At 43.6% G+C, this 12,990-nt stretch overlaps 1 protein-coding gene across 2 annotated transcripts in view; it reads right to left on the reverse strand.

Moving 5' to 3' along the window:
• LOC109989512 (inositol polyphosphate-5-phosphatase A) overlaps positions 1-12,990 on the reverse strand; it is a 178,073-nt gene that overhangs the window by 129,651 nt on the left and 35,432 nt on the right. For both annotated transcript variants that reach the window (XM_020641291.3, XM_020641293.3), the window contains exon 2: positions 3,532-3,573. In XM_020641291.3, the coding sequence (XP_020496947.1) occupies positions 3,532-3,573 (42 nt within the window). The remainder of the gene's footprint in view (positions 1-3,531; positions 3,574-12,990) is intronic.

Genomic DNA, 12,990 nt, shown 5'->3' on the forward strand with positions numbered 1-12,990 from the left:
GCACTAATTCACTTTTACCTTTTAGTCATCAAGTCCCTGACATTTGTATTTAAAGAAAACAGGGCTGAGGTTTTAAAATCCTGGAAGGATCCTTCGATATTTGAAGCATCACTTCAAACCGACTCCATCAACAGAACTAGATCATGTATGAGGTGTAGAGAAACAACGTGAAATAGTGTGTGTGTGTGGCTCTGTGAGCACGTCATGTCCACACGGCGTGTCCTCACCTCACCTTTCTCGCTCACTGAACACCTTTCCTCCTGTAGCACTATCTGCACTGTACAGCTCTTCATCCAGTCACAAATAAAGTCACAGCGTGATTCATGAGTGGAAAAATAAACGTCCGGGTATCACACACACACACACACACACACACACACACACACACACACACACTCCAGGATGCTCATGCGCTATCATGATGCATCTGGAGACCTGCTGTGAGTTGAACCACTTCACGGTGACGACATGTGTTTCCTTATTGCAGGACGCCGTGTATATGACTGTGTGAGTACTCGGGTATGATCCGCCTTCTGATTGGCCAAAACTAAGGTCGTCACAATTTAAGATACTTTGAAACTTTTCAACATTGTGTGTTTTAAAAGGATATAACCACCAATTATATCAAAAGTGTGGAAGCTTTAAAAAAAAAAAAAAAAACAACAACTCAGAAATCAAATCTGAATGTCGGGGAGATGTAATCAGGGTTGAAGTGATCTCCCCTCTGTGCCGCCTTCGGAGGTAGTACCTGAGGCGTTGCAGGGGACATGGGATCAGCGGGGGAGTGCAGCGCTGTGTGTGTGTGTGTGTGTGTGTGTGTGTGTGTGTGTGTGTGTGTGTGTGTGTGTGTGTGTAGCTGCTTACTCAACATCGAAACGCAATGTGAATTCACAGACTGTGACAGTAATATTACGCCGCTACAGAATCAATATGAATGTACAAAGATGTGATTACGGCTGAGCTTAGTTGCGGCACTTTTGCGAAAAACACCCACTTCGTTAAAGAGCTTTTGTCTAAACTGCACGGATACATTGGCAACGTTTCGGTACCCATTTGTGCTATTTTGACAAGGTGCAGGAGTTTGACTTACAATCAATAACATATCATATTTTTAACCACCATGTATCATAAAAAGGTATCGAAACTGTTTGATTTTACTAGAATGGTCTCAAAGTTAAGGATGCTAACATGACTACCCAAACATAGCTCATATGACTTTATTCTGACCCTTGCCCTTGTTTTTTTTTTAGTCTCGTTTTTCTTCCTTGTGTGTCTTTCATTGTCACAGTTTCTCTCTTTGTCCTTCTGTCTGTTGACACATTTGACTTGTACAGCTTTCAGAAGCTTCTACATGGACAGTCTGACTCTGGGGACATTTTTCAGTTAACACCCTTTCAGTTTTTCTTACTTCTTGTGCATGGAATAAAGCTGCAGCTGTTGTGAATGTTGGTCAGTTTTTCAAAAGAGGATGCATTTGTGGCCTAGCTGCACTAAATCCAAAGTCAAAGTCATGGGGGCAACTTCAGCTAACGCTTTGTGCTGCTTCTAACTACAGTTCCTCGAGTGTCCTCTTGAGAGTGTCAACATAAAGCTCTCTATTGCTCATTACTCTGTTGGTAAAAACCGTACAGTTAAAACCTCTCAAGGCTAAGAATTTTGCATAATAAGGAGTGTGGCTGATCTGACCGATAGGTACAGATGTGTTAAAGCTGTTTAAAAGGAGGCTACGCATCATTTTAGCTCAATTGGTTTCTTAATTAATAATTCTTATTCCTCATCTTTAAACACAGAGTCTGAGTCTCCTCTAGATGTTTTTCTTTTGGCTTTGTTGCCATACTGTAGTCTTCAGTCCAAGTTTTATGTTTAATTTGAAGCAGAGGTTTTCATTAAAATGTTGGTTTGAAGTTTGCTTTGTAAATATATTTGGATTAGACTTTAATTTCTTCTTCTTTCTCTCCTTTTTTTCCAATCCAGGAGTCAAATTAGGACCAAACACAAACACAGGTCCTAACAAACAGAATATAAAAATACATTGAACTGCTCCATTCTGCAGAAATATTTCCTCTGAAAGTCCCGCCTTAATGAAAACATGTTGCAGAAAGAGGTGTTTGTGAAAGTTTTCTCTTTCACAAACACCTCTCTCTCTCTCTCTCTCTCTGTCTGTGTGTCTCTCTCTCTCTCTCTCTCTCTCCTCAGTGTGTGTCTCTCTCTCTCTCTCTCTCTCTCTCTCTCTCTCTCTCCTCAGTGTGTGTCTCTCTCTCTCTCTGTCTGTCTGTCTGCCTCTCTCTCTCTCTCTCTCTCTCTCTGTCTCTCTGTGTCTCTCTCACTCTCTCCTCAGTTGTCTGTCATTTTTGAGCGGTTCACGCCGCCTCACTTCCTCCCCCTCAGTGGAAAGAGTTGTGGTTAGTCAGGGGTTCCTATGAAGATCTGAAGGTTTGATATGAAGCATGACAGAGCTCCAGATGAGCTCTTCCTCAATAAACAATGCTCCGACAAAAGGGTGAAACGAGGGTGAACGAGATCACAGCGGCTTCAACAGAAGTCTGCACATTTTTATATAAAGATTCCCAAACAGAGCAGAGAAAACAAGATAAAAATGTTTGAAAATATGCACCGCAGCTTTTGCTCGTTGTTTCTGATCTCTGCTGTTCGGGTCTCAGGAAGCACGCCTTCAGATGACCTGATCTACAGAACGTCGACCTGACGTGAAGAAGAAGCCTCGGGGTTCACTATCACAGGAAGCACAGGAAGCTATAGAAACCCAGAGCCGCTTACTGTGGGACGTTTTGAAACGTTTGATGTTGGAACCAGACCAACGCTGAAGCAGCTAACTGATTATTATTTTATTTGATAAGCGATTAATCCTTTCAGTCCTCAACCAAAAAAATCTTTGTCTGTTCCACCGTTTAAACGTGAGGAACAGGATTCATGAGTGTTTGCTTTATTGACTGTTTGTATCACACACACACAGGTTAACACACTCCCACCAGCGGACAGACAGTATGAAAGTATGTCGCGTCAACAACCTGAATAGCACACAAACAGATCTGCGTTTTTTAAAAACACTCCCAGGGTGGTGAAGATGGGAACACTTGCTCTCCTGCAAGTAGCGCCAGACGTTTCTGACTTCACATATCAAGAGGCTCTGGATATGTTCTCCCAGAATCATAATCGCTGAAGCCTCACTGCAGTGACAACAGCTGCACACTTTGTGGATAATTGTCATAAAAACAATTGTTCCGATGTTTAGTTCAATGTGAAGTTGAAATAATTGTTCAGTTGAACACCATGATTCCTTTGAGTGTCTGTGTCAGTGTCGTATGAGTTATTTCATTCTCATTATAAATCTGTGACTGTAATTCCAATTCTGTTTTTTAGTGAAAGTGAAATGCCAACCACGGCTGCAAATACCTTTAATTCATGAAAATGTTCAAGAAGTAAACCTCAGTCACTCCTTAATAATGAACCCACTGTGTTTAACAACAACATGATAGTGTTGCTCTAAATGTTTGACATGTTTGATTCACTTACCTGATAAAACTCTCTCAGCCATGTCTTCTGGAGGTTGTCAGGCTGGAGAGAGAAAGAGAGAACAGACGTTAGTCATGTTATAAATTCAGGCTGCGTCTAGGTGTTTGAACTCTGCATCAACTTTCTCACTTTGAACTCATCTATTACTAGAGCAGCACGTCAAAATGTGACGATCCTGTTCCCTCTCACATCACTTTTCCATGTGGCGCTCATATCTTAGCAAACATAAACATGCAACATGGAGGACAGGTTCCACCACCAAGCTCGCCATGACCAGTCTGCACAGTTCAGTTTCAACAGGCTGCAATATGACAAGATTTAGGAAAAAGATCTGGATTTGGGTTTAAATAAAAACTGATGACAGCGAAGAACCTCAGAAGATGTCAACAAAGAACACTGACTATTTGTTTTACACGCCCTAGACCACCACCTCCACCCTGATAGGAATATCCCGCTCTTCATACTGCCCCACCACGTTGAACTATGAGCTGGAGGACATCACAAAGACATGACTCTTCATGGTGCCTACAGAGTCATATTTTGAACAAGCTACTGAATTCATGAAGATAGGAGTGGACAGCGCTGGTAGCCTAGTGGTTAACGGCGCCCCATGTAGGGAGGCTGTAGTCCTCCTTGTGGTCGTCCCCAGTCCGGGTCCAACCTGTGGCTCCTTTCCCGCATGTCATTCCTCCATGCTCTCTCTCTCTCCCTGAGTTCTGACTCTACCCACAGTCCTGTCTCTAAATAAAGACATAAAAAGCCTTTTTTTTTTCAAAAAACCAGGAAGCCCTCAGGAGAGAACAAACCAAACTAAGTGTTCAACATTCATACCATATGTTTTAAAAACGATACAATTCATGATCAATAGTACTAAAAAGTACCAAAACTTACAGAAACTACAGATCTGTCAAATGGTTTCAGTTGTAAATCATTGTCAACGTACTTCTACAGTTGAAAGTGTGCAGGAGGAGTTTGTCTGCATTTCTTTTTTCAATTAAAAACAAATAATGGTTGTCCAGGACTTCTATTTCTGGATGTCTTGGTATTGAATACAATATGGATATCATTTGGTTATTACTGGTGTCATATCCAGGAGGTCTGGTATGTTGATAACCTCGTACCAAAGAGTAAAGACGTCTGTGAATGAGTGAGGTACAACCACACGCTGACAGTTACAGAAAGTCAAAGCATCTTTCTCTCACGGTTCAGAAAGCCTCTCACCATCTCTCACTCCCCTCACCTTCTTTTGCTCGCCCTATATCTGTCATCCCCTCTCTCTCCCTCCTCCACTGTAAAAGGTTATTCCCAGCCCTGGACTGGTTTGTTCAGTGGAAACAGACACAGAGCCCCGGGCAGTCTACCATTTAAGGAGAGATCTCCCTACGTCGATAACTAGGTCTGATGAACAGCTCTCTCTGTGTGTGTAGGTGTGTGTGTGTGTGTGTGTGTGTGTGTGTGTCTATAATAAGAATCCAGCTGGGATCTGCAGGCTCTGAAACAAAGCCCTCGTATATTACAGCAGGAGGTGAAGTATCCTTGGATGGTATCGGGGCACAAAAGCACAACAAACACCTTGTCGCCGTGACAACCCTATCAAACAAAAACATTCACCTATTTGACAACGCAGTCCGAGACCTTTAACGTAACTGATGTTGCTCTGAAGTTCACTTCATCTCCATACAGGAGGCCAACAGGGTTTAATCCAGGAAGACACATTTGTACACGTCTGTGCTCGAGCCGGAGACTTTAAAGGAGCACATTCACATCTTTACTGTCGGTACATCCAGCAAGATGACAGCAGTGTTTGGATATCTCTTACAATATGCCTGTCAGATGTACGTACAGACAGGATCCCTACAGACTTAGACCTTTATGTTTATAACTAGCTCTAACCCCTTTTTCAAAGCCACTGGAGTCCATTGCAAAGAAATCTGTAATTTAACCTTCCAGAAAAGAGATGAAAAAAGTTGCTCCTCTACCCGAAGCTCCATCAATTTTTCTTTTGTGTCATGCTGTGTTTCAAACATGCCAATTCATGCAACTCAGGAAAATGTCCCAAACTGTTCGGGGGTTAGCTGCATGTGTGAACGTAAACCATTTCCTCACCAGGAAACGCCAGCCCCCCAAATACAATCTCTACATAAAGTCAGGGTGAGCTGATGTGTGACCTCGGCGGGTAAAAGTCAAGACATTCAGGGAGCTAGGGAGCAGGGTTGATGATGTTAATATCACATGATGGGTGAGTGACCAGTGATCGATTGTCTTGCAAGTAATGAGGAGTTCATGCTTGCAGAAAACTCCTGATAAACTCCTGATATTTCACAGGAGGAGCTGCATGTGTGAACACACTAAACAGACACATTTTTCTCTCAGACTTCACCCGGAGTTTCTCCTGTCAGACCCCTAGAATCGTTTTTTTTTCCCACAGCAAGTCCGAGTGAGCTGAAATGAGAACGCAGCAGGATATAATCAGGAGAATTCACCTCGAGCCAATGGGAGGGGGGGAGTGACGTTTATATTCTGTGACTGCTGCACATGACCGTATCAGGGGCGGTCCTCCTGAAAATATCCTCAAACTTTTTGTATCTGTGCGTCATTTAGACTACAAAAAAAAAAAAACACGCCTTGGCAAAGTCTTAAAATATCAGTTTTACCCTTTCAGTCTCGGAAAGATCGCAGATAAGTTGACTTCCAAAAATGATTTTTGTTTTTTCCTGCGGAGTCAAGGTGAGAAATAATCGAGGAAATCTGATACTTTCCATAAACTCGCGAACATATTAATACATGCAGTGAAGCGCTAAAGCCTGATATATGTTGACTTTTCCAGGGGCACCTAAATGCCTCCTGTGTGTGTGTGTGTGTGTGTGTGTGTGTGTGTGTGTGTGTGTGTGTGTGTGTGTGTGTGTGTGTGTGTGTGTGTGTGTGTGTAACATGGTCCCAGCCTCAGCCAGATCGCACAGAGCACAGGTCTATATAAGGACATGAGCACTGGACCTTGTCTTTGGTCCCAACGATGGAGGAAGAGAAAAAGAGAGAGAGACGGAGAGGTTCAGTCAGAGCTCCATCTGAACACCTCACACTGACAGCTGCAGGTGCTGCTGCGAGGTGTTTGAGCGTCCTGGGCTGCAGAGCATGTTGGGGAAAGTCAAAGCAGATTTAAAATGTGTTTCTGTGTCTGAAAAAAAAAAACATTGTTAGCTGAGGTGTCAGGTGCATTGAAGCACAATCAAGTTTATCCCATAAAAACCCCCTGACTCAAGTCCATAAAACAACAAACACCAACTTGACGGAGCGGTGAGAGTCATGAGGCAATAAAACCACTCGGTCGGCTGTTTTACAAACGAGTGTTAAAGTAACTCAGCTGAAGAGAACGAGTGTCCCAGAAAACAGAAACAGCAGCTCAGAAAAACTGATCCAGAGAAAAGCATCAGGGGCGTTCAGATTTAGGCTGACCCGTCTCAGATGTGACGGATCAAGAGAACAGATGTCAGTCCTGGACCGGGGCCCGCTCAGAAGAGGGTCAGCGTGGCCCTCGGAGGCCGGGGCCCACGGAGAGGAACGTGCTAATAAGGGAAGTCTAGATCTGTCAGCGCGGCCCTCTGCAACTGTCGACTGATCAGGAGCTAATTTGCAGTTAATTAGGAAGTGGGGCTTCACTGTCACAGAGGTAAAAATAAACCTGACCCCTCCCCAGCCTCTCCTCCTCCTCCTCCTCCTCCTCCTCCTCCTCCTACTGCTCCGCTCAGCGCTCTCCACCTCCTCTCCTCTCCTCGCTGTTTTTTTTCTCAGTCCATGGCCTACTTTTGAGACAGCGTGGGGAACTCAGAGACTCTAGTGGAGATGTTTTTAGATTTCAGCCCTCAAAAAAAAGTAGATCTGAAGTGGCCTAGCACTCCTGATATCAACAAAGCATCAATTATGGACATTTCAGAGGAAAGAAAGAAATCTGTCTGCTGTCTCTTTGCTCGACTCCACTCTGGTGTGATATGGGCTGTTCATGTTTGCACAGGACTTAAACCACACACTCACTTTTATATTATTATCATTTTCACAACACGAGACAAACATTCTCCTCCTGAAAATCAAACCTTAAACTTTCTCCTCTGTTCTGCTGGTTTCAGTTCTCTGCTCACATGACGCTCACACTGAAAATCAGAGCTCAGATATTTGCAAACGTTAAATTCACTCATTGAATTTAACAAATATAATGCAAATGGCTGTAGCTGGCCAAACCGTCTCTCTCACACCTTTGATCGATACTTCAAAAGTTTTATTATGAAATATTTTAAACCCAGAGTATGTAGATTCAGCCACCAGGGGGCGCTCAATCAAAAAAAAATATATAAAAAGATGACGTCGAGGCTGGCGGGGAATCATGGGAGAGATTCTCTCTGCTACTCCTCCCCTCTACCAAGGTGAAAACGAACTCTGGGTTGACCGTAGTCATGACGACCGGGCGAAACCGACCTGAGGAAGAGAATATGTTTACAGACGAGCTAATGTATCGGAGTTTAATTTACATGACGTTTTTATAACAGCAGCTTTTAGTAGCAGCTCACGCTTCTTTATGCAGCCGCCTTTGACGTGACAATCAGGTGTTTCCATGGCAACAATAAACATGTCGTGTCTGTCATGGAGACTCTGTCAGGACGTGTCCCGAGTTGATCTAGAGTTAATAATTTTGGGAAATATTTGAGTAGGTACTAAAATACATAATGTAGGTTTAGTCCATTTTTTATGAATGTAGATATTCCAGTGTAAAATTCTGATAAAATTCTTCATCCTGTACCTTTAAAGATATGCCTACACTATTCTTAAAAGGGCTTTTTACAACTACAATAAGAGTCTCTCACACACTACAAACAGTGTTCCAGCTGCAGCTGCTTCCAGTTTAACGTGCTCAGACAACATGTCAGAGCTAAAGCCTGAGCGAGTTCTTCCTGGGAACTTCTTCGGTAGCATGATTTGTCTCACGTCCGTTTACAATTCAGTCAAAAACAAAAGTATCTTTATGACTCAACTCTGAGACTGACGTGAGAAACTTTCTTGCACCATCGTCAGCGTTTGTGGAAGTGTAATTCCAGAGTAAAGCCGTGTTGACATGCCTGCAACAAGAAGCAGGAAGTGATGAATCAAAATTCTGTGTAGCACAAAGCCACTACTGCACCACGCTGACGACTTCATGCAAAGGCAAACGGGTTAATTGCTTCATTCTTTAAGGATGACTTCAGGTTTTTAAAACCGGCGGCCGGTATTTTTACATATCGTGCGGCCTCAATGACTAATGGGAAAATTATACTTCTGCAATTTCTCACGGAGATTGCGTCAGCCTGCAGCAGTGACCCAGGCTGGTAATCCTTTCTCTTCATCAAAGTGCGTCCACTTTAAGTTGTTGTTGTCCCTGACAGACTCACATTGTTATTCAGAGTGTCTGACAACATCACAGGAAGGATCCCTGCAGAGAGAGAGCTTTCTGTGTTAGAAACAGATGTAACATCGCCCTCCTCAAAACCTCCAGACTCCATTCACAGAAAGCGTGATTTAACTCTGCAGAAAGAACAGGCTGCATATCTACTGCTGTGTGTTTCTGTGTGTTATTGTGTGACTTCAGTGTTTAGGCCCTGTGTCCAGAGACTGCGCTCACAACCTCTGTTTCAGAGCACTTCACACCAGTACACATTGTTGCTAGGTTACGAAAGTTCTGCTTCCCTCTGTAATGTCCGTAAGGCTTCTTTAAGATATCTCAATGTGGTAAATATTTGCTTTAACTCAAGAAAATATCACCAAAAAAAAAACATGTAAACAAACAGAAAGACGAGTCACTCTAGCATCTCCTCTGTCATTGTTCTTGACAAAGCTGATGTTGTAAGTCCCGCCCTGTCTTGATTCTGATTGGTCGGTGAGGGAGGAGTGACATGGCACGGCACTGATCCAAAAGTTGAACGGTTTGCAACTGAGCCGTTCAGGGCGTTTTTGTACTCATTACTACAGACACAGGCCCTCACTGTGAGAAAACAGATTTTTTGTGTCACACAGTAACACACAAAAAGCTTGCAGAAGGAGGAACTGGTGGACTACAAACATCAACATGTCCTGTGAGATTAAAAACTACAGTTTGAATCAATGGAGTCTGGTGTCAGGAAAGAGAGTCTTATAGTGGACATGCGTAAGTTCAAAAGTGAAGTTGCCGCCATCACAGCCGATGTCACCGCTGCTGGCTGAAGAAACCTACAGCAGCAGTTTCAAAAGTTTTGAACTTATAAGTCATTTAGACCCTGATAGAGTATACAAATCAGACTCCTGGTTTAAAAACACCAGAGTAACCCTTTAATCCTTTTTTTTTTTTTTAAACAGTAACTTGAAACTCTACACATTGAGCAGAGGTCACGACCTTCAGGATGCCAGAGACCCTCAGGGGTCCTGACCTATAATCCTGTGGCTCCTCGTGAGGCATTCTTTGGACGAGAACGGAGCAGCACTCCCCCGTCCCCGGATCATGGCAGGCGGTTCAAACTGAGCCTGGAGGGGAAATTACGTCAAGGCCAGTCCCGTTTAAGACCCCCGCCGTGATCTGCTGGGAACACATGGCCACCACATAAGTTTGACCCCCCCACCTCCCACTCCCTTTACTCTGACCAATCCTCTGTCTTGTTCCTCTTGGCTTCAGTTTTCACCACAGGATTATTATTTCAATGAGGCCGTGCTGATCCCCAGGTCGGTCCATCCTCTCGCCTCTGCTCGATGTTATTTTCATCCCTCCAAACAATCGCGCTTTACTCTCCCTTCCCCGGCATGCGTGCACAGCTCTCACTTTCTCAGACATGCGAGTGGCAATGGAAATAAAGTTGTGCAGCATGCAACCTCCATAATTGAGCAGCAGTGAGCGGATATGAGGAGTCTTAAAAAGAAACGGTTGCTTGGTTACACTAACTAAAGACACACACACAGGTTTACTTCATGCTTCATGTGAGGTCAAACTCATAAAAGACAGAACAATAAGCTCCACGTATGTCAGAGATGGAGAAAGAAAGAGAGAAAGAAAGAAAGAAGAGGACACCGCTCAGCAGCCAATCAGACACAAGGCTGAAAATAGAACAACCTTCAGCCTCAAGGACGGCCTAACATGAAGAGAAACATGAAGAGAAAGAGGTTAGAGCTTTTACCCTGACGACATGACGCTCTGAGTGATGTGAGCCCACCAACAACTCATTTCAGGATTCATTTCTGAGAAAATATTTGGAGCAAACCTTCTCTTGGACTGTTTCTGGAAAAACTTTCCTGCTGCTTTCAGCTACCCGAGGCTGACCAGGGTCCAGTTCAGTGACTTGTTATCTCAGATCTGTACCAGGATTTCTCTGTTGGACACCAACTACCGGCGCTCTGTTTGAGCTGTGGAGCTCCAGCCATCTGTCTCCACTCTCCACTGAGTGACAGATTCACTATAGTCACACGCTGGCTAAATATCTGCCTTACTACGGCGCTGTGAACCTAAAATAGACAGATTTTACTGAGATTGAATGACAAGAAACGGGTTGAAAGGATGCTGAATAAAAACAACCATGAAGCTCATATGTAAAATGTCTGAATTTTATGATTTGTCAGGTCTCTCTGTGAGAGAGGAAGAAAAACAAATCTGACCATTTCAGGGGCAGCTGTAGCCTTGTTGCAGTCACACACCCATGTTCATGTTTACGGAGGCTGTAGTCCTCCAAGCGGGCGGCTCAGGTCTGAATCCAGCCTGTGGCTCTGTTCCTACACATACACTCTCTTCCCAATATCCGACTCATTCCACTGTCCTAATGCTAAATCAAGGTATTAAAAGCCCCCCAAAAAACCTTTAAAACAAACAGTGACTATTTCTGATCGAGCCTTTTTCACACATGCGCTCCCAAAGAATCCCAGAACGAGGAAAAACAGGGCGAGCGAGCTAGAAAACTCTATATATGCTACGTGTAACTGGAGGTTACACGGAGAGGGTGCCGGTGTACTAGTGGTTAGTGCGTGCGCCCCATGTACAGAGGCTACAGTCCTCGAAGCGGGCAGCCCGAGTGAGAATCCGACCTGTTGCTCCTGCAGGTCATTCCCCACCTCTCTGGGTCTCTCTCTCTCCCTGATGTCTGATCACTGTCCTGTCTCTTAGTAAAGGCTTAAAAAGCTCAAAAACAAATGTGTGACTGATCAGCAGGTTTTTTGGCTGGGAGGCCGTTGTGGTGATATGTGCACGTCCCTTTTTATGTGTATGTGTTTGTGTACGTTTGTACATCTGTATGAACACGTGTGCAGGTGGGTGTATCTGAGTATCAGTGTATATGTGTGTGTGCACTAGTGCAGGGGCTCCCAAACTTTTCATCCCGCGACCCCCAAAAATAACGATGCGAGAGACCGGGAAACCCTCTGTCCATGGAAGTGGTTAAAGCATAACGCTGCACACAGCAGCACACACTAATGGGCTTATCCAAACACTGACATTAGAACAACACTAAAAAATACAGCAGCCTTAAAACAACTGAACAACATATTTGTATGTCATTTCACAATAATGGGTAAAATATGTAATTTCAAGTGATTTCTAGTTAGTATTTGTTTTTGAAGGCATCTCGCGACCCCCCCCCTCCCAGTTGACCCCCCCAGTGGGTCCCGACTGCCACTTTAGGAACCACTGTACTAGTGTATGCACATACACATATTCAATCCGTACCTGTATGTGAACCCTCAGTTGTTCTTTATTCACCTTGAATATGCAAAATGTTTATTTATTTTGTGATTGGTTGAATGGCCAAGCTCTCAGTTACGTCATGTTGAGTTCTAGCTGTTGTCTCTTTTTAAATGAACTCCACATTTATATCACTGCATTCAACTCATCTGTGTTACAAAACTCGATAAAGAAGGTTAAAAAAATAGAATAAAAAGCTATTTAACACGATGACAACCTTGATTCAAACTGTACTAAAAAAACAAACAAAAACTCACTGACTGTCCACTGACAGATATAAAGAGGCAGGCCGAGGGGAACTCCTCACCACAGGATTTGCTATGCAAAAGAAGCGAATAAATCACGACTGATTTTATTACAAGGAAGGCTTGAAATGCTTCTCTGAACAACAACAGAAAGATCACAACTTTCCACCGCTTTGATATCGACCCAGGCTCTCACTGTCACTTTTTAATGACTTGAATTTAAAGTATAAATCAGTAAGATGTGTAGCGAGTGAAATGATAAAGGTATCTTACTATCTGATCAGACATTAAGGAAACATGCTATGTTGAAGTGCTGGCTTCTCTGACAACAATGCAGCCAGTATGTCCTCCTTCTAACTTTAGATTCTGCTCCTGAATGCTCTGGATTTGTTTGGACCAGAGAAGGTAGGCGGTTTTAAGACACCCCCACACGGCCGTTTTGGACACCCCTCGGTTTGCCAGATATGAGAGCAGTTATCAGGTCAACAGGTGTTGCAGTGA

This window comes from Labrus bergylta, chromosome 10 (assembly GCF_963930695.1).
Source record: "Labrus bergylta chromosome 10, fLabBer1.1, whole genome shotgun sequence".
In the NCBI taxonomy this organism is placed as follows: domain Eukaryota; kingdom Metazoa; phylum Chordata; class Actinopteri; order Labriformes; family Labridae; genus Labrus; species Labrus bergylta.